A 23,070-nucleotide genomic window follows, 5' to 3' on the forward strand; every position below is an offset into this window, starting at 1 on the left:
GTTAATTGGGTACCATGTTTACGTTCGAGGTAACGAACGTTGTTCCGTGTGCATCCATGATAGACTGGAACCGACTAGAGATACCATTTCACAACTGTTCTCACAACTTTCGAACTGTGGGCCATCGAACGTTCAGCTGTCTTAGCTCGTCCACTACTTGAATATCGCGCATTGCGACCAGCATTCTCAGCCATAGCAACAACAGCTTCTTCAACAATTTGTCGCGCAATTGGCAGTCGGCCTCATTGCAATATTGTACGGAATCCAAAATATGGACAATACTTTTCCAATTACTTAGGAAGAACCCTACGCGACCCTCCTGGCAGCTGTATCTTCAACAGGTAGAAGAAGATAACCTTTGATTGAGCTGTCTAGAACATGTCCGATTCTCGGTGGAATAACATACGGCATTCGTGAAGACGTACCTGGATGATGCAGCGTGAGTAGCGACAACCCTTCTGCATCGTGTACGAAGCATATTTTTCGTTTCTCCATATATATTACCTCGCTATAATAAAGTGCAGAGACATTTGTCTTGCTTACTCAGTGCACGATGCAGTACTAGCGTGTGTACTACGGTGTGGTATAAGGTAAATACAAATTACAGGGTGTACTACTTTGCTTCTGCCGTTTCTTCCCCAACATTTGAGGCTTTAATGAAACAAACTGGTTACACATGTATCACTGAAAGTATTTTCCATCCTTGGCCACTACCTTCTCCCATCTTTCGGGCAGTATAAGAATCCCGCGTCGAAAAAATTGTTCAAATTTTGAAGCGATCCACGAATCTATCCAATTTGTGACTTCTTCATGAGATCGGAAGTGTTAGTCAGCCAGGCCACGCGCCATTGATTTAAACTGGTGACAGTCAGAGGGAGCAATGTCTGGAGAATACGGCGGGTGGGGTAGGACTTCCCGTTTTAACGTCTACAAGTACGTTTTGACCTCTTTTTGCAACGTGGGGTCGAGCGTTGTCGTGATGCAAAATCAATTTATCGTGCATCTCGCTGTATTGCGGTAGTTTGTCTTTTAATACTCTGCTCAAACGCATTAATTGCGTTCGCGAACTAGCACCTGTGATTGTCTCGCTTGATTTTAACACCTCATAGTACACGACGCCGAGCTGGTCCCACCAAATGCAGAGCATGATCTTGGAGCCGTGAATATTCTACATCTACATACATACTCCGCAATCTACCATACGGTGCGTGGCGGAGGGTACTTCGTACCACAACTAGCATCTTCTGTCCCTGTTCCACTCCCAAACAGGAGGAGGGAAAAATGACTGCCTATATGCCTCTCTACGAGCCCTAATCCCTCTTATCTTATCTTTGTGGTCTTTCCGCGAAATGTACGGTGGCGGCAGTAAAATTGTACTGCAGTCAGCCTCATATGCTGGTTCTCTAAATTTCCTCAGTAGCGATTCACGAAAAGCACGCCTCCTTTTCTCTAGAGACTCCCACCCGAGTTTCTGAAACAGTACTCAAGAATAGGTCGTAATAGTGTTCTATAAGCGGTCTCCTTTACAGATGAACCACATCTTCCCAAAATTCTACCAATGAACCGAAGACGACTATCCGCCTTCCCCACAACAGCATATTACATGCTTGTCCCACTTCATATCGCTCCGCAATGTTACGCCCAAATATTTAATCGACGTGACTGTGTCAAGCGCTACACTACTAATGGACTATTCAAACAAACGGTGTGGCCGTCGACGTGCAAGCATGGCCGAGATATCTCCATGATTTTTTTTCGTTTAGGGTTACCGTAATGAACACATTTTTCGTCCCCGGTCACAATGCGATGAAGAAATCAGTTCCGTTTTTTGCCTCTGAAGCAACTGTTCACAAACGCCGTTCAACGCCTCTTGGTTTCAGCTCACACGGGACCTACGTTCCTTCTTTCTGAATCATGTCCACAGCCTTGAGACGTTTTCAAATGGCTTGCCGTGTCACTCCCTCTAATTGTTCCAATTCTTCTTGAGTCTTCACTCAGAAATGACTCCAATTCTGCATCTTCGAAAACATTCTCTCTTCCACCACGTCTATGACGTTAAAACACCGTTCTTGAAGCCTTTCTAACAACCCTAACACAACAAAGGTCAAAAATTAATTATGATTGTAGTGTTGCTCACGCTGGTAAATTTTGCATTTTCGGGCAACAACAAAGTTATTATGTGGCAGGTGTCATTAGAGCACAGTTAATAAAGTCATTTCATGTAATAATGAATAAACTAGGCACTCATCTTTTCGTGTTTCCCACGCTGGTCTCGTTGTGAACTCATGGCTCAATAGTCGAAAATCTAGGTGGTGATGATTCCAACCTCGGATGCAAAGAGGCCTAGGTATTATTCTGCGATATTCAAAAGTTTTATATATGCGTTTCATAAACCATTATTGAAGATTAAACTTTTGCAAGTTAGCAGAACGGTGATGTAAAAAAATAATCAGCACTCCGAATTTAAGTCACACTTTTTCTTTATTACTTTTGTTGCACCATCACTTCAGAAATATGTTAACTATTTTACAGAAACTATTTTACAGAAACCTCTCGTATCGAGAGGTTGAGGTGAGGTGCCGCAAATGGTTACGTAATTCGAGAACTATTACACGTTGAAACCACTCATGACACGTTCTTTCACTGATAGCGCCCGTACGATACGTACTTGATAGCATTCTATGAGACTCAACCGCTGTTTTTTTCGTATAGAAACAAAACAGTAACACCTCCTGCAAATGACGAGAATTACGCTTGTAAACTGACATTTTCAGTCAGAACAATTTAATGATGCAAACACATCTACATCTACATCTACATGATTACTCTGCAATTCACATTTAAGTGCTTGGCAGAGGGTTCATCGAACCACAATCATACTATCTTCCTACCATTCCACTCCCGAACAGCGCGCGGGAAAAACGAACACCTAAACCTTTCTGTTCGAGCTCTGATTTCTCTTATTACACTTTGATGATCATTCCTACCTATGTACGTTGGGCTCAACAAAATATTTTCGCATCCGGAAGAGAAAGTTGGTGACTGAAATTTCGTAAATAGATCTCACCGCGACGAAAAACGTCTTTGCTGTAATGACTTCCATCCCAACTCGCGTATCATATCTGCCACACTCTCTCCCCTATTACGCGATAATACAAAACGAGCTGCCCTTTTTGCACCCTTTCGATGTCCTCGCTCAATCCCACCTGGTAAGGATCCCACACCGCGCAGCAATATTCTAACAGAGGACGAACGAGTGTAGTGTAAGCTGTCTCTTTAGTGGACTTGTTGCATCTTCTAAGTGTCCTGCCAATTAAACGCAACCTTTGGCTCGCCTTCCCCACAATATTATCTATGTGGTCCTTCCAACTGAAGTTGTTCGTGATTTTGACACCCAGGTACTTAGTTTAATTGACAGCCTTGAGAATTGTACTATTTATCGAGTAATGGAATTCCAACGGATTTGTTTTGGAACTCGTGTGGATCACCTCACACTTTTCGTTATTTAGCGTCAACTGCCACCTGCCACACCGTACAGCAATCTTTTCTAAATCGCTTTGCAACTGATACTGGTCTTCGGATGACCTTACTAGACGGTAAATTACAGCATCATCTGCGAACAACCTAAGAGAACTGCTCAGATTGTCACCCAGGTCATTTATATAGATCAGGAACAGCAGAGGTCCCAGGACGGTTCCCTGGGGATCACCTGATATCACTTCAGTTTTACTCGATGATTTGCCGTCTATTACTACGAACTGCGACCTCCCTGACAGGAAACCACGAATCCAGTCGCACAACTGAGACGATACCCCATGAGCCAGCAGCTTGATTAGAAGTCGCTTGTGAGGAACGGTGTCAAAAGCTTTCCGGAAATCTAGAAATACGGAATCAACTTGAAATCCCCTGTCGATAGCGACCATTACTTCGTGCGAATAAAGAGCTAGCTGCGTTGCACAAGAACGATGTTTTCTGAAACCATGCTGATTACGTATCAATAGATCGTTCCCCTCGAGGGAATCGACTAACGTTTGAATAAGGTTATGTTGACAGAGGTGCAAGCTAACTGCCTGACGTCTGCGATCTGTTTCTTTCTACCGCTACTTACCCTTATCGCCACCTATCGGCAAACAGCGGAACCAAACTTTTACAAATATGTCAGAAAATTAAAAAAAAAAAGACAGCCAAATGGTAAGGCGACCGCTCACGATAAACGGGATCCCAGGTTCGAGTCCCGGTCCGGTACAAATTTTGTTTGTCGTCATTGCATTCTACAGGTGAAGGTTGTGAAAATATTTAATAAAACAGGTTCAGTGTAAGTGGCTTACCTCGCGGAAGGTGGCTGCGACAGCAGGGTCGCCGCCGTAGGCAGAGGGCTGGCCGGCAGGTTGAAGGGCAAAGGGCGCGCCGGTTCGCTCTCTGGGCGGTGGTTGCGTGGGATGGCCGTTGGCGGCAGTGCCGTCGTGCTGCAACACCCAGCCCATCAGCAGAGTACGAAACCCCTCGATGAGCGTCTTTTCATGCATTTATGTAACCTTATCCCCTTCTTTCTCATGTCGCTCATATGAAAACAACCTTATCGATCCTTACAATTTTGATAATTTACACTACTGGCTATTAAAATTGCTACACCAAGAAGATATGCAGATGATGAACGCGTATTCATTGGACAAATATATTGTACTAGAACTGACATGTGATTACAGTTCCATGCAATTTGGGTGCATAAATCCTGTGAAATCAGTACCCAGAACATCCACCTCTGGCCGTATTTAACGGCCTTGATACGTCTGGGCATTGACTCAGACACAGCTTGGACGGCGTGTACAGGTACAGCTGCCCATGCAGCTTCAACACGATACCACTGTTCTTCGAGAGTAGTGACTGGCGTATTGTGACGAGCCAGTTGCTCGGCCACCATTGACCAGACGTTTTCAATTGGTGAGAGATCTGGAGAATGTACTGGCCAGGGCAGCAGTCGAACATTTTCTGTGTACAGAAAGGCCCGTACAGGACATGCAATATGCGGTCGTGCATTATCCTGCTGAAATGTAGGATTTTGCTGGGGTCGAATGAAGGGTAGAGCCACGGTTCGTAACACACCTGAAATGTAACGTCAGTGCGAACAAGAGGTGACCGAGACGTGTAACCAATGGCACCCCATACCATCACGCCGGGTGTTACGCCAGTATGGCGATGTGGAATACACGCTTCCAATGTGTGTTCACCGCAACGTCGCCAAACACAGATGCGACCATCATGATTCTGTACACAGAACCTGGATTCATCCGAAAAATGACGTTTTGCCACTCGTGCACCCAGGTTCGTCGTCGAGTACACCATCACAGGTGCTCCTGTCTGTGATGCTGCGTCAAGGGTAACCGCACTCACGGTCTACGGGCTGATAGTCCATGCTGGTGCAAACGTCGTCGAACTGTTCGTGCAGATGGTTGTTGTCTTGCAAACGTCCCCATCTGTTGACTCAGGGATCGAGACGTGGCTGCACGATCCGTTACAGCCGTGCAGATAAGATGCCTGTCATCTCGACTGCTAGTGATACAAGGCCGTTGGGATCCAGCTCGGCGTTCCGTATTACCCTCCTGAACCCACCGATTCCATATTCTGCTAACAGTCATTGGATCTCGACCAACGCGAGCAGCAATGTCGCGATACGACAAACCGCAACCGCGATGGGCTACAATACGACCTTTATCAAAGTCGAAAACGTGATGGTACGCATTTCTCCTCCTTACACGAGCCATCACAACAACATTTCACCAGGCAACGCCGGTCAACTGCTGTTTGTGTATGAGAAATCGGTTGGAAACTTTCCTCATGTCGGCACGTTGTAGGTGTCGCCACCGGCGCCAACCTTGTGTGAATGCTCTGAAAAGGCAATCATTTGCATATCACAGCATCTTCTTCGTGTCGGTTAAATTTCGCGTCTGTAGCACGTCAACTTCGTGATGTACGAAATTTAATGGCCAGGAGTGTACTTATGGGACACTGAAGTAACGCAAAATTAATTTTACATCTCAGTCCGGATTTTATAAGCACAGAAATATAGCATGTCCTTCAGTACTACGACGTAGGGTTTCCGGCACCCTTGTGTGAGAATGGAGACACTTTATAGCATATTTGTCCGTGATACGTGTCCTCGCACCAGAGTTTATGTGCCCGTTTTAGGAGTACAAGTAAGATAATTTTGTACCCCTGTATCCCGGAAATATAACTATGTAAAGAAAATTTTCAGGTTTTTTAAAGTCAGAATTTTAGAAATATATCGTAAAAATTTCAGCCATTTGTTGTGCATAGACGTCTTTGAATCCGCAGCTTTGTTATGGTACGAAAAAATGGTAAAAAGTTTTTGTGGTTTTCTATGGAATCGCTCATGAACTAATTGTACCTGTATAAGCCCATTAAGGCCCACTGTAGACCACATCACGTGCAAAAGAGCCAACTTTTTCGCTCCATTCGCCTAAGCAGGAACAAGTGTAATATTGATACTTTCACCTTGTACTGTACGTTAGTGACACTAAGACGATCCTTCTGTTGGGTATACAAATGGTCCCTAGCCCAAGAGCTGTGTGAAACATTTGACCCTACCTTTTTATCAACAATAGCAACCAAGGTATAAGCCCCAGAATGATCCCGTTTTTGTGCACAGAGTTTTGGAACATATCACATAGCGCACACTGTCGCATACATACCGATACATGGAAACTGGAGTGGACCTGGTACTGAAATATGGGGGGGAGGGAGGGGCATCACACATTGTACTGTGCACAGGAGACGTTGGTGGAGCTCACGACCAGCATACAACGCATTATCAGGTTTCAACCCAAAAGAACAGTGTCGTTTTATTCGTAGGTCACTGGAGCTTCATTTACACATTCGCACATGAAGAGTAGAAATGGATCTAGTACTGAACCTTAGGGGACACTCCACATTTAATTGCGCGGCAGAGCCGTTGGCGGCGCTGTAGTCATGTTGGGGCAACACATTGAGTGTGACGTACTTCTCATTGTTCAAATGTGTGTGAAATCTTATGGAACTTAACAGCTAAGGTCATCAGTTCCTAAGCTTACACACTACTTAACCTAAGTTATCCTAAGGAGAAAAACACACACCCATGCCCGAGGGAGTACTCGAACCTCCGCGTGGATCAGCCGCACAGTCCATGACTGTAGCGCTCTAGACCGCTCGGCTAATCCCGCGCGGCGTACTTCCCATTATTCACAGCTCACAACAGTCAAACATCAGTAGCATGTCGATTGCTTCTGACTACAAGTTCTTTGGGTTTCTAACCTACATCTTCGTGTATTCATGTAATACAACACTGACTCTCGACTACAACAAGATTCCTTGAAATTTCCTGTCCCATTTCGTAACCATCACCTTACGTAAAGTTGCTCACTCAGTAGTCTACAATGATTGTAACTCGAGTTTTTTACAAGTAATTATGCATAACATTACTAACATTTGTTGGCAGTCAGAACTAAATTTTATTTGCAGCGGTATAATACTTCCACGACCTAATCCCATAAGATGGTGCCCCACTTCGTTTGAGGCCCTGCGTAGAAACAGCTTTTTCAAGCAGCTGCAGCAGTCACAGGCGGCCAATACCTCTATTCACAGGCCTTATTCCCAGCACAAACCAATATTTTAATTAATATGAAAAATTCAGAACCAATATGAGGACAAAGAATACATTTCACACACAGAACCTGGAAAAATTCATATTCCCATGATCTAATGCAATTGTTTCATATGCGCGACCATAACATTCAGTTCAGATTTAATGTTGGCAATGCTTTGGAAGAACTTGCTTTCTTAAATACTTCTATAACTACTATTCAGCCCTGTTAAATTACCATCTTATAAACATCGGTTGCATGGATGAAAATGGTTCTGCGCGAGTAGGCCTACCTTTCCTTTACACTACAAACCACTGGATTGTGTAGTAATTTGGCCCAAGCCTTCATCTACGGAAATAAAAACGCAATTGTTCATCCGAAATCTCCGAAACTTGTTGACCGGCTCCTTTGAAATTTAGATTAAAGAAGTAGATACTTAACAACATATCTATAAATATATGTCGTTAAGTATATATATATATATATATATATATATATATATATATATATATATATATATTTGAGATGTTTTTGTAGCAATGTTTCCCTATTTTTAAATTTATAAAAAATATATAATAAACATATTAAAATAAAGACACACATGTATTCCAATGCAACAGTGCATCATAATTTCAAAGCATTCGATCAAAACCTTTCTGAGATTTGTTAATAGGAGCATTTGTATTTCTATATAAGAACAAACGTAGATGTTCATTTCTTCATAATCTCAAATCTCCGAAAGTACTTTACGGATTTCTTGACACATCATTGTATTGGAATATTCACGTGTTTTTACACACCCACTAGAACGTCATCTGGTATACATGTAATGTACATATAATAAAAGGGGGAACATTATAAAAAGGTAAATGTTGGAGGCTGATAGTTCTTCACCGATTGCTTTGAAATTTGGACAAATCATTTAATTCTAATATGGGCGTGTTTTGAGATACATATTTCTTTAATATATGTATATTTTTAAATTTTTAGTATATATATATATATATATATATATATATATATATATTTTTTTTTTTTTTTAAACATTATAATTCAGTTATTAGGACACAAGCAACATATGGATCAGAGTGCGTAACATTGAATAAGAAAGGCGAATTAAGAGACCTAGAAAAAAGAGAGAAAAATATTAAGAAAAATTCTAGGTCCTGAGAAAAACAAGGAAAATAGGTGGATTAAAAGGAGAAATGAAGACCTATACAAAAATACAGAAAAGATCACAGATACAATGAGGAAGAGACGGCTAAAATTTTATGGACATTTAAAAAGAATGGAAGAAACACGGATTACAAAGAAAATTTTTAATTACGTTAGTAAGCTGAAAAACACTGTAGGATGGATAGAAGCAGTAAAGAAAGACGCCAACAAAATAGGTGTTACAGAAGAAATACACTCCTGGAAATGGAAAAAAGAACACATTGACACCAGTGTGTCAGACCCACCATACTTGCTCCGGACACTGCGAGAGGGCTGTACAAGCAATGATCACACGCACGGCACAGCGGACACACCAGGAACCGCGGTGTTGGCCGTCGAATGGCGCTAGCTGCGCAGCATTTGTGCACCGCCGCCGTCAGTGTCAGCCAGTTTGCCGTGGCATACGGAGCTCCATCGCAGTCTTTAACACTGGTAGCATGCCGCGACAGCGTGGACGTGAACCGTATGTGCAGTTGACGGACTTTGAGCGAGGGAGTATAGTGGGCATGCGGGAGGCCGGGTGGGCGTACCGCCGAATTGCTCAACACGTGGGGCGTGAGGTCTCCACAGTACATCGATGTTGTCGCCAGTGGTCGGCGGAAGGTGCACGTGCCCGTCGACCTGGGACCGGACCGCAGCGACGCACGGATGCACGCCAAGACCGTAGGATCCTACGCAGTGCCGTAGGGGACCGCACCGCCACTTCCCAGCAAATTAGGGACACTGTTGCTCCTGGGGTATCGGCGAGGACCATTCGCAACCGTCTCCATGAAGCTGGGCTACGGTCCCGCACACCGTTAGGCCGTCTTCCGCTCACGCCCCAACATCGTGCAGCCCGCCTCCAGTGGTGTCGCGACAGGCGTGAATGGAGGGACGAATGGAGACGTGTCGTCTTCAGCGATGAGAGTCGCTTCTGCCTTGGTGCCAATGATGGTCGTATGCGTGTTTGGCGCCGTGCAGGTGAGCGCCACAATCAGGACTGCATACGACCGAGGCACACAGGGCCAACAGCCGGCATCATGGTGTGGGGAGCGATCTCCTACACTGGCCGTACACCACTGGTGATCGTCGAGGGGACACTGAATAGTGCACGGTACATCCAAACCGTCATCGAACCCATCGTTCTACCATTCCTAGACCGGCAAGGGAACTTGGTGTTCCAACAGGACAATGCACATCCGCATGTATCCCGTGCCACCCAACGTGCTCTAGAAGGTGTAAGTCAACTACCCTGGCCAGCAAGATCTCCGGATCTGTCTCCCATTGAGCATGTTTGGGACTGGATGAAGCGTCGTCTCACGCGGTCTGCACGTCCAGCACGAACGCTGGTCCAACTGAGGCGCCAGGTGGAAATGGCATGGCAAGCCGCTCCACAGGACTACATCCAGCATCTCTACGATCGTCTCCATGGGAGAATAACAGCCTGCATTGCTGCGAAAGGTGGATATACACTGTACTAGTGCCGACATTGTGCATGCTCTGTTGCCTGTGTCTATGTGCCTGTGGTTCTGTCAGTGTGATCATGTGATGTATCTGACCCCAGGAATGTGTCAATAAAGTTTCCCCTTCCTGGGACAATGAATTCACGGTGTTCTTATTTCAATTTCCAGGAGTGTAATACGTGACAGGAATAACTGTAGGCTACTTATAGAAAACGCAAACTATGAAGAAGATGCGCCAGAACCTCGACCCAAGAGAGACGAGCAGTTGGCGAGAAAATGAAGAACTACTGGGAAGAACGGAAGAAAAAGAAACACCATAAGTCTTAAGTTGTATGCGGTCCATAGCTGGCCAAATTCATAATTATATATATATATATATATATATATATATATATATATATATATATATATATATATATATATATATCCTTTCTTAAACAACGCCTACAGTGTGAGAGTCACACCTTCTGCAAATTTCAAGTTTCTGTACTTAGCAATTTGTCTGGGCAATGAGTCAGTCAGTCGTAACTGGAAAACATTGTTACGAAATATCTCAAAATTTTCCTTTCAGATTGACTTCAAATTTTTATACATTGCTGTAGTAAACGTGTAGACAAATAGACACATGTCCCTGTGTACAACAGCCAATGTCCTGATTGACTGACTGACTCATCGCAGAGCCAAACCGCTAAGCGCAGAAACTTGAAATTTGGAGAAGTTGCGATTCTTACACTATAGACGTTCTTTAAGAAAGGATTTTTCGAAGTATGCATCGTAAGGGGGTGCAATAGGGTATGATGGGTTTTATTGAAAAATGAAGGCAAGTTTGAAGTTAGACTTACAAAAATTGGTGTTTGGATTCTCAGTCAGAACTAAGGAAATATGTTTCACCATTTTTGGAAATTTAACCCGATGGGGTAAAATGGTGGATGAAAGATTTTTTTGACAACATATCACTATTAAAAGAACTATTTTTAAAGGTACATCTATGAACATTGATATTTGATTCCTCGGTTACAAATAAAACAACAGTTACATGTTTCAGTGTTTCTGGAAATTTGACCCCTAAGGGAGTGCAATAGGAGATGAGATATTTCGTGAAAATATTTTATTGTGTACGCATTTTAAAAGCAAAATCTATGAATAAATTTGGCTTCTGAGTTACAAACAAAAAAAGTGTGTTTGACTGTTCTTGGGAATTCAGTCCCTAAGGGGGCGAAATAAGGTCAGACTTATTCAATGACCCATCATCGATCAGGCAAAACCGCGAAGGATAAAAACTTGTAGTCTGGAGAGGGTGTGGATCTTATACTGTAGGCATCGTTTAAGCACGAATTGCACGAAATTCCAGTCCTAAGGGACTGACATAGGCGATGAAAGGCTTTTTGAAAGTAGGTCGGTATTCAGGGAATTTGGAAGCTGGAACTACGAAAACTGGTATTTGGTTTCACAGTCAAAATACAAAAAATACCTGTTTCAACGGTTTTGGAAATTCAGCCACCAAGGGGTAAAAAAGTAGTTGAAAGTTTTTTTGAAAATAAATAATTGCTAAAGAACTAGGAAGAGATTCTTAAGGTTATATCTGTGACACTTGGTATTTGACTTCTCGGTTAAAAATAAAAAAACATACGCGTTTCAGTGTTTCTGGAAATTCAACTCCCAATGGAATGCAGTCGGACATGTAAATTTTTAAGGAAATATTTCGTTAGATAAAAAAATTTTAAAGCTTAATTTATGAAAATTGGTGTTTCACTTGTCGGTTAGATCTAAAGAAATATTTGTTAGGAGATGAAAGTTGCTACGGAACTGTCTCCACAAGAACGCAGAAGGCATGATTAACAAAAATTTTGAACTGCAGCTACCAGAATCCCTCTATGGCCAGGAGTATACTTCAAAAGACCATGCTAATATGGTCTTAATTAGCGCGAAAAACTTAGGTCTTGCAGTTTTTTAACAACATGAAAATTCGATTAAGTAAAAATTTTAAATAAAAATCTGCATGCCAAACAGTCTACGTGAGCTGGCGCTAAGCTAGATCTTCATATCCAAGAATGTACAAATAATAACTGCGATTCATGTTTAACCTGAATGAGTTCAATTTTACACAGAGTACGCGAAGGCACTTGCCCCCCTTCTTGCAGCGGTGTACCGTAGGTCTCTAGAAGAGCGTAGCGTTCCAAAGGATTGGAAAAGGGCACAGGTCATCCCCGTTTTCGAGAAGGGACGTCGAACAGATGTGCAGAACTATAGACCTATATCTCTAACGTCGATCAGTTGTAGAATTTTGGAACACGTATTATGTTCGAGTATAATGACTTTTCTGGAGACTAGAAATCTACTCCGTAGGAATCAGCATGGGTTTCGAAAAAGACGATCGTGTGAAACCCAGCTCGCGCTATTCGTCCACGAGACTCAGAGGGCCATAGACACGGGTTCCCAGATAGATGCCGTGTTTCTTGACTTCGATACAGTTCCCCACAGTCGTTTAATGAACAAAGTAAGAGCGTATGGACTATCAGACCAATTGTGTGATTGGATTGAAGAGTTCCTAGATAACATCAGAAGTTCACTGATGCTTTTGTCGATGATGCTGTGGTATATCGAGAGGTTGTAACAGTGGAAAATTGTACTGAAATGCAGGAGGATCGGCAGCGAATTGAAGCATGGTGCAGGGAATGGCAATTGCTGCGAATACATAGAAAGTAAGATCCCTTATCATTTAGCTACAATATAGCAGGTCAGCAACTGGAAGCAGTTAATTCCATAAATTATCTGGGAGTACGCATTAGGAGTGATTTAAAATGGACTGATCCATATGAAGTTGATCGTCGGTAAAGCACATGACAGACTGAGATTCACTGGAACATTCCTAAGGAAATGCAGTCCGAAAACAAAGGAACTAAGTTACAGTACGCTTGTTCGACCACTGCTTGAATACTGCTCACCAGTGTGGGATCCGTACCAGATAGGGTTGATAGAAGAGATAGAGAAGATCCAACGGAAAGCAGCGCACTTCGTTACAGGATCATTTAGTAATCGCGATGATAGATAAACTCCAGTGGAAGACTCTGCAGGAGAGACGCTCAGTAGCTCGGTACGGGCTTTTGTCGAAGTTTCGAGAACATACCTTCACCGAGGAGTCAAGCAGTATATTGCTCCTTCCTACGTACATCTCGCGAAGAGACCATGAGGATAAAATCAGAGAGATTAGAGCCCACACAGAGGCATACCGACAATCCTTATTTCCACGAATTATACGAGACTGGAATAGAAGAGAGAACCGATAGAGGGACTCAAGGTACCCTCCGCCACACACCGTCAGGTGGCTTGCGGAGTACGGATGCAGATGTAGATGTAGAGTGATCCCGAGCCATGTTAAGAGAAACACCCTGACAGCATCGTTGAACAACATCCTAAGAATCTAAAATGAAAAAAATGAAGTTTCTGATTAGAGATTCGACCTCATGACTCTCGCGTTACCGTTCTCCGTCGCGCCAACTGGTATCTGGAAACCACCGTCAAGTAATTGGCTCATGCTTGTCCGATCCCCACCAAAAATGCTCTTCTTTCTGAACGCTAGGCCTTCTAGATCTCCCGCATCTGTTATTTTCGTTACTGGCCAAACCTCGCGTGTACTATAAATCTGAACGAAAATGGTGATGACAGGTAGGTGCGGTCCCCTAGTAACCCTCATATGGCTCATCGTTTTCAGTATTCTGTCTCATCCTCTCTTTTTTTTTTTTTTATTCACCCTCTTTTAATTTCATCTGCATTTCCTGCCTACTTTGCCCAAAGCATCACCACACTTGCGTCGTTGTCAGGGACAAATAACGTTGTGGTCTTCGGTTTCTGCCCCCCCCCCCCCGCCCCCCATTTTGGAAGCCGGTACGCGGGGCGAGAAAGTCACACCTATGACACGGCACGTTTCGCGAACATCCATCGGCGGCCACATTACCGCAGCTACAAGCCTAACACCTGGCCTCCAGAGTATACGTGCCCCTACACGTGACCCCTCGCCTTCTTCATTCCTGGCCCGGCTCGGCTAAAAGCCTCTCCTTAACAGACAGGGCCCCTCCGAGTGGGTGACGAAGCGGCACGCTTACCCAGGGGTACAAGTGGGACGCGAAAAGCTTGTCAGCAGATAGCGGCCACCACAAGTGTTTGCTCTCTCCCTCATTACAGCCCCTGCCCCCCCCCCCTCCCCAACCCTGCCTCTAGCTCCCAGCGTGCCGTTTCATTGGTGTGCGGACATTTGCCACGCCGGACATTTGCCTCCTCCTCCTCCTCATCGCTTACGAAGCCTTTCCGCTGGTTTACTTAACATAGGACCAGAATCTCTTTGGATTTTCCGCCACATTTCTAGAGAGACTTTCGTTGTGGAAACTATTAAATGCATCTCGCATCGAAATCCGCACCAGATTTCGAGCCTCAGTAAAACTTCGCCAATCTTGGAGATTTCGCGCTCGTCTAAATTATACGTGCCTTTTTCGGGGCTCCTGCAGCAGCTTTCTGTCTTGTTTTGTGTACCGTGGGGGATCAGTTCCGTCTCTTATTAATTTATTTGGTATGAATCTCTCGAGTGCTGTTGATACTATTGCTTTGAATTTAAGCCACATGTGGTCTTCACTTACGTATTTTGGAAGGATTGGAGACTGTCTCTTAGAAAGACGTCAACCGAATTTTTAGTTGCTTTTGTAAATATATATATTTCGCGTTTAGTTTTGGTGAATGTCTTTGTTACGGAATTTGAGCCTCGTTGCAACTGTGTTTTCACTAATCCCTGTATCCGTCGTGATGCTCAGGATTATTTGTGGCTAACAAGGGGAGGCCGCCAATTGTGAAATTCAGATTCGGTTCATACTGCGCATAATAAAAGCTCATGCCCAGAGGTGTAATGTGGCAAAGCACCAAGATGCACTTCTCAGCCGTTGTAGAGAAAATCGACAGTTAAAATAAACCGTTGCGGTGAAATACTCTCTACGATTAATAATTTTCTACAGCGTCGTGGCGCTACGGTAAGTGCTCGGGTTCGTAATCCGAAGGTTGGGGGATCGAATCTCGCGCCATGCAACCTTTTTTTTTAGTATTTGTTTCTTGTAATTCAAATGTGTGTATAAACACACACACACACACACACACACACACACACACACACACACATATATATAATTCCCGGCAATCAGTTGCAACAATTATGCATATAATAAGTTGTTGAAAGTTGTTAGTCGTGGACAAACTGCCGACTTCGAACATCATTATGTTTTCCGCAAACAAAGTTGTATTTCACAAATGTTATTAATTGTCTTCATAATGTTAACCACGTATAGTTAACGGAAGACGTAGAAACCATATTCCGAAACGAATACGTATAGCGCAAGTCAAACGTTCGAATTAGAATAGAAACCCCACAAACACAAATTTGCTGTGGCAGGTATGAAACATAAACTCCGTTACTCGCTCGTTACACTTGAAGGACAGATGTTGAATGGGCCGAAACGAGCCGCCGCATAACAGCGTAGTTGCCTGCTAACTTCGAAAGAAGGTTGATGCGGTCCCTAGCGCAACTTATAACATCGTCGAAAATCAGTGCGGACGTGAGAGCTTTGGTACACCCTGTTAAACAAACGGAAAAATGGAGGCGGTACAATTGGAGAGCGATCCGCCTTCACCAACATGCATAAGCAATTCATTAATAGTTTATGTGTGTATACACACACACACACACACACACACACACACACACACACACACACATATATATATATATATATATATATATATATATATATATATATATATATATATATATATATTTGAATTACAAAAAACTAATAATAAAAAAATGTTGCATAGCGCGAGATTCGATCCGGCGACCTACGGATTACGAACCCGAGCGCTTACCGCTGTGCCACGAAGCTGTAGAACATTATTAGTCGTAGAGAGTATTTCACCGCAACGGTTTCTTCTAACTGTCGATTTTCTCGACAACGGCTGAGAAGTGCATCTTGGTGCTTTGCCACATTTCACCTCTGGGCATGAGCTTTTATTATGGGCAGTATGAATCGAATCTGAATTTCACAATTGGCGGCCTCCCCTTGTAAGAGGTCAAGTGTGTTTTCGTAACCATTTACAATTTGAATGGCCTCGTCAACTAACTGTTCAAAATAATTTTATAAAAACCATTTAGAACAATTATGAAAGTTGTTTTCTATCTACAATAGGGACTGAAAATGTATTTTTGTCAACATACGGAAGGTAGATTGAAGTCACTGCCAACTATAATTGTATGCGTAGGGTACCTATTTGCGACGAGACTCGACTTTTCTCTGAACTGTTCAGCAACTGTTTCATCTGAGACCGGGGGTCGGTAAAAGGAGCCAGTTATTAATTTATTCCGGTTGTCGAATATAACCTCCGCCCATACTAAGTCACAGGAACTACCTGCTTCAATGTCGCTTGTGAGCTGGAACACACACTAAATTATTTTTCTTTAAGTTGTGCTTCTTGTTTCTGTTGTAGTGCAGATCATTACAATTACGGCTTTTCGCTCCAAAACCTACGAAGGTTTCTTTGTGACCCTGTAAATACCAGAGCTAAACAATGTAGAACAACAACGTACGTTACAAGCATAGCATTCTGTATTACTTCATTTCCTTATTTCTAACATTTTAAAATTGTACGTCGACTTTAGATGACATGTCAATCATAGATGTTCTTATCTCTGTTTATGAACGTACTTTGAGTCATGTTTTGAACACTGTCCCGCTACACTTTATTAATTAATGTTTCGCCGCAAGGGATATCGGATTATAGAGAGCAAATTAATATGCAGTTCGTCGTTTTTCTTTTCAAACATTCACATACCCATTTCTTCTTTCCGTATTGTCTTTTGGACATGCAGTTGTAGTAATTAAAGTAGGCACAAATGCAGCGATCAAAAAGAAAGTATTAGGTTACATTCGTATTCTCTTTACATCGTTCCTTTCTTGTTGCTCCCATGTAGATCGGCTGCTTCTATCGCAATCGGTAAACGTGAAAGGAAGCTACCGTACACTCAGAGGCATCTATATTTATACTTGACAGAACTAGTTAAATACTGACATAATCGTCGTAATTGCATTCGTTTCCCAAAAGTTATCAATATTTCTATTTCGGAAAAGAAGCTCTGTATTTCGCCAAGATGTCGAAGAAGAAGGTCCATGGTTGCATCGAATAAGACTTGGAGACGGAGGTTTGAAAGCGGACAGAAGAAATACGAGGAAGAGCATCCCTTACCTGAGGGATTGCTACTCAAGCTACCTCGTGAAGGGGTAAGTGTGGCAAATGTCCGGCGTGGCAAATGTCCGGTATTCGTTTCATTTTGGACCTTGTTACGTACCAGACAATCTCGTCAATATCAGCACACTCAAAAGCGAGTGGCGCAATGGTAAGACACGTGACTTGTATAGACTAGTGGAAACCAGTATAAAGGTAAGATTCCTACGAAACTAATATACAATGTCTGAAGCATACACTTCTCGAATTTACTTTCAAAGTACGATATTGCAGTGTCTGTGATACTCTGTATTGCGACGGAAGGTTCGTTTGAATATTCATGCATATGGCGCTCAGCTCATAGTCTAGCTCTAGTGGCTAGTGCTGCTGCCTCTGGACCATGGGGTCAAGGGTTTTTTCGGATGAATGCAGGTTCTGTTTACAGCATCGTGATGGTCACATCCGTGTTTGGCGACATTGTGGTGAACGCACATTGGAAGCGTGTATTCGTCATCACCATACTGGCGTATCACCCGGCGTGGTGGTATGGGGTGCCATTGGTTACACGTCTCGGTCACCTCTTGTTAGCATTGACGGCTTTTGAACACATTTGAGATGTGTTACGACCCGTGGCTCTAGCCTTCATTCGATCCCCGTGAAACCCTACATTTCAGCAGGATAATGCACGACCGCATCTTGCAGGTCCTCTACGGGCCTTTCTGGATACAGAAAATGTTCGACTGCTGTCCTGGCCAGCACATTCTCCAGATCTCCCACCAACTGAAAACATCTGGTCAGTGGTGGCCGAGCAACTGGCTCGTCACAATAAGCCAGTCACTACGCTTGATGAACTGTGGTATCGTGTTGAACCTGCATGGGTAGCTGTACCTGTACACGCCATCAAAGCTCTGTTTGACTCAATGCCCAGGCGTATCAAGGCCGTTATTATGGCCAGAGGTGGTTGTTCTGGGTACTGATTTCTCAGGATCTATGCACCGAAATTGCGTGAAAATGTAATCACATGTCAGTTCTAGCATAAAATATTTGTCTAATGAATACACTTTTATCATCTGCATATCTTCTTGGTGTAGCAATTTTAATGACCAGTAGTGTAGTAAGTCAGTACACATTTCAATGATACATTAACGGAATATATGTTTCTTGCAGGTACTACGACAGAATTCTAACCAAAGTAGAACGAATCGCTGTTGTTTCTTCTGGTCTATGTGGAATGGCGTATGGAGATGTGTGGACAGACTTTCCCCGTGCCGGCCAGTGTGGCCGAGCGGTTCTAGGCGCTTCAGTTTGGAACCGCGCGACCGCTACGGTCGGAGGTTCGAATCCTGCATCGGGCATGGATGTGTTTGATGTCCTTAGGTTAGTTAGGTTTAAGTTGTTCTAAGTTCTAGGGGACTGATGACGTCAGATGTTGAGTTCCATAGTGCTCAGAGCCATTTGAACCATCTTTCCCCGTCGATTCCGGTAAACAGGCCCCACCAGGCTTGCTATGAAGACCCTTCTCAATAAATTCCAGCCTACTGGTAGCGTTGTAGATGAAGAACGTCCAGGGAGGCCGGCCAAAGCGCCAGACACCGTGAAAAGTGTGCAGGATGCGATCACACGTAGCCCTTCCGTATCTCCCAAGTAGGGAGCTTGGTATTTCTCAAATCACTGTGTGGAGAGTTCTTCGTTACAAGCTGCACAAACGTGCGTACCATATCCAGGTCGTATATAAGCTTGAAGCGGAGGACTACTCAGCCAGACAGACTGTGTGTCATGACCTGCTACAAGCTGTGGAAAATGATACTTTGATGCAAAATGTCTTGTTCATACCTGTGGACATGTGAACAGACACGACTGCAGGATCTGGGCAGACGAACAACCAAGTGTGCTGCGGGAGTGGCAATGGGACACAGCAAAAGTGAACGTCTGGTTAGGGATAACGAGGTCAACAGTGTACGGGCCCTCCTTCTTCGCACAACAAACCGTTACTGGAACCACAGAACTAGATATGTTGGAACAGTTTTTGGAGCCCCAGTTGATATATGATGGGATTATGGATACCGTTGTTTTTGAACGGGATGGTGCACCACCCCATTTTGTCCTCGTTGTTCGGTATTATCCGGATCAAGGAATTCACGGCAGATTGTTTGGTCGTGCCTCTCCACGGATGTGGGCACCCCGCTCTCCTGACTTGACACCCTTACACTTTTTTGCATGGGCGTTTATCCAGTCTACGGTATACCAGGTGAAGATCCGCAGCACTGAACACTTAACACAGCGGATTCGAGCCGCAGCTACTGAGACTACACCAGATATGCTTGGGCAGGTTTTTCGGGTCTACAGTAGAGCGCTGGAGGGTGTGCCTAGACATGCAAGGTGGTCACATTAAAATGTACTGAAATTATGTCCTATTGTAACATACGTTGGCAGTGCCATTACATATTGGTTAATACAATTTGTTTAGGTACAAAATTTATAGTGACTTCAGAATCACCATGTACATTACACGTATTCGCAATTGCGAGTGTGGACAACTATCAGCTGTAGAATGGAATGACGACAATGATATTTTGTTCCGGACCGGGGGGACTCGAACCCAGATTTCCCGCGAGCGGCCGCCTTACTGTTTGGCTACCTGTGCATGATTCACAGCAACACCCAAACTTCGACATCTCATCAAATATGTCCACAATGGATGTTCGAGTACAGGCTGCAGACGCATGGTTGACGACATATGGAAGTTTGCTTGTGGCCGTGATTCGTGCACGAACAGCCAATGGTACTGACAAAAAGAAACGAATTGTTGTTTGAACTGAATATTCCCATCTCTGTAATTATTTAGTAAAAATATTCATATTACAGATTAAATAAACCGAAACCCACTGATAATGGCACAGAGGTGCTGAAACATGTTTCGGAACGTGAAAAAAGACGGTGTCTTTTATGACTTGCGGACCTTACATCCAACAGTTTTAACTGCAGAGACGGAAAACACAGGGAGCTGGAAATCCAAATGATGAATATACGACGTTAAACGTCTTATACCACCTTACAGTCTACAACTCTTTCTCTGGGTTGACAAACTCTGCCCAGGTACCAGAATTGTTGCGACACATATTGAGAGGCGCATAAACTGGAAACATTCTTAGAGCTGGTTACCTACAACGGCTGTGATGTCCTTTCAGCTAGCAGTTGTCCGCCCCCGGTAGCTGAGTGGCCAGTGCGACGGAATGTCGATCTTAAGGGCCCGGGTTCGATCCCCGACTGGGTCGGAGATTTTCTCCGCTCAGGGACTGGATGTTTTGTTGCCCTAATCATCATCATTTCATCCACATCGACGCGCAAGTCGCCGAAGTGGCGGCAAATCGAAAGAGTTGCAGCCGGCGAACGGTCTACCCGACGGGAGGCCCTAGTCACACGACATTTACATTTTAGCTAGCAGTATGACGTGCCCCTGCAGCCACGAACGCCGACAACCCACCTTACGTTAGAGTTCTGAGGTCACGAAGCGCTAGGCGCAGTCTGCGATCCTCTTGAATACATGGAAAACGTTCGTACGAGCGAAACTGAGCATGCAGTGATAGAATACAATGAGAACAGTATTTATATAGCGATATAACATAACATAGACCCAGGTGACGGAACTCGTGGGACAGCTACAGGGTTATTACAAATGATTGAAGCGATTTCACAGCTCTACAATAACTTCATTATTTGAGATATTTTCACAATGCTTTGCACACGCATACAAAAACTCAAAAAGTTTTTTTAGGCATTCACAAATGTTCGATATGTGCCCCTTTAGTGATTCGGCAGACATCAAGCCGATAATCAAGTTCCACACTCGGCGCAGCATGTCCCCATCAATGAGTTCGAAAGCATCGTTGATGCGAGCTCGCAGTTCTGGCACGTTTCTTGGTAGAGGAGGTTTAAACACTGAATCTTTCACAAAACCCCACAGAAAGAATTCGCATGGGGTTAAGTCGGGAGAGCGTGGAGGCCATGACATGAATTGTTGATCATGATCTCCACCACGACCGATCCATCGGTTTTCCAATCTCCTGTTTAAGAAATGCCGAACATCATGATGGAAGTGCGGTGGAACACCATCCTGTTGAAAGATGAAGACGGCGCTGTCGATCTCCAGTTGTGGCATGAGCCAATTTTCCAGCATGTCCACATACACGTGTCCTGTAACGTTTTTTTTGCAGAAGAAAAAGGGGCCGTAAACTTTAAACCGTGAGATTGCACAAAACACGTTAACTTTTGGTGAACTGCGAATTTGCTACAAGAATGCGTGAGGATTCTCTACCGCCCAGATTCGCACATTGTGTCTGTTCACTTCACCATTAAGAAAAAATGTTGCTTAATCACTGAAAACAAGTTTCGCACTGAACGCATCCTCTTCCATGAGCTGTTGCAACCGCGCCGAAAATTCAAAGCGTTTGACTTTGTTATCGGGTGTCAGGGCTTGTAGCAATTGTAAACGGTAAGGCTTCTGCTTCAGCCTTTTCCGTAAGATTTTCCAAACCGTCGGCTGTGGTACGTTTAGCTCCCTGCTTGCTCTATTCGTCGACTTCCGCGGGCTACGCGTGAAACTTGCCCGCTCGGGTTCAACCGTTTCTTCGCTCACTGCAGGCCGACCCGTTGATTTCCCCTTACAGAGGCATCCAGAAGCTTTAAACTGCACATACCATCGCCGAATGGAGTTAGCAATTGGTGGATCTTTGTTGAACTTCGTCCTGAAGCGTCGTTGCACTGTTATGACTGACTGATGTGAGTGCATTTGAAGCACGACATACGCTTTCTCGGCTCCTGTCGCCATTTTGTCGCACTGCGCTCTCGAGCACTCTGGTGGATGAAACCTGAAGTGCGGCTTCAGTCGAACAAAACTTTATGAGTTTTTCTACGTATCTGTTGTGTCGTGACCATATGTCAATGAATGGAGCTACAGTGAATTTATGAAATCGTTTCAATCATTTGTAATAGCCCTGTACGTCCACACATATACAGATGGCGGTGGTATACCGTACACAAGATACAAAACTGCAGTGTATTGTCGGAGCTGTCATTTATAACCAAGTGATTCACGCGGAAAGGCTTTCGACATGATTACGCCCGCAAGATGGCAATTAGCAGACTTTGAGAGCGGAGTGGTTGTTGGAACTAGAGGCACGGGCCATTCCATTTCGGAAACCGTTGTTGTTGTTGTGGTCTTCAGTCCAGAGACAGGTTTGATGCAGCTATCCATGCTACTCTATCCTGTGCAAGCAGCTTCACCTCCCAGTACCTACTGCAACCTACATCCTTCTGAATCTGTTTAGTGCATTCGTCTCTTGGTCTACCTCTACGATTTACGCTGCCCTCCAATGCTAAATTTGTGATCCCTTGATGCCTCAGAATATGCCCTACCAACCGATCCCTTCTTCTAGTCAAGATGTGCCACAAATTTCTCTTCACTCCAATTCTATTCAATACCTCCTCATTAGTTCTATGATCTACCCATTTAATCTTCAGAA

The 23,070-nt window shown here is 43.9% G+C and overlaps 1 protein-coding gene across 1 annotated transcript in view; it reads right to left on the reverse strand.

The window, feature by feature from the left end:
* LOC124552663 (serine/threonine-protein kinase Warts-like) overlaps positions 1–23,070 on the reverse strand; it is a 121,034-nt gene that overhangs the window by 62,536 nt on the left and 35,428 nt on the right. Inside the window, exon 4 of the mRNA XM_047126987.1 lies at positions 4,329–4,466. Within this exon, the coding sequence (XP_046982943.1) occupies positions 4,329–4,466 (138 nt within the window). The remainder of the gene's footprint in view (positions 1–4,328; positions 4,467–23,070) is intronic.

Source organism: Schistocerca americana, chromosome 10 (assembly GCF_021461395.2).
Source record: "Schistocerca americana isolate TAMUIC-IGC-003095 chromosome 10, iqSchAmer2.1, whole genome shotgun sequence".
NCBI classification, from domain to species: domain Eukaryota; kingdom Metazoa; phylum Arthropoda; class Insecta; order Orthoptera; family Acrididae; genus Schistocerca; species Schistocerca americana.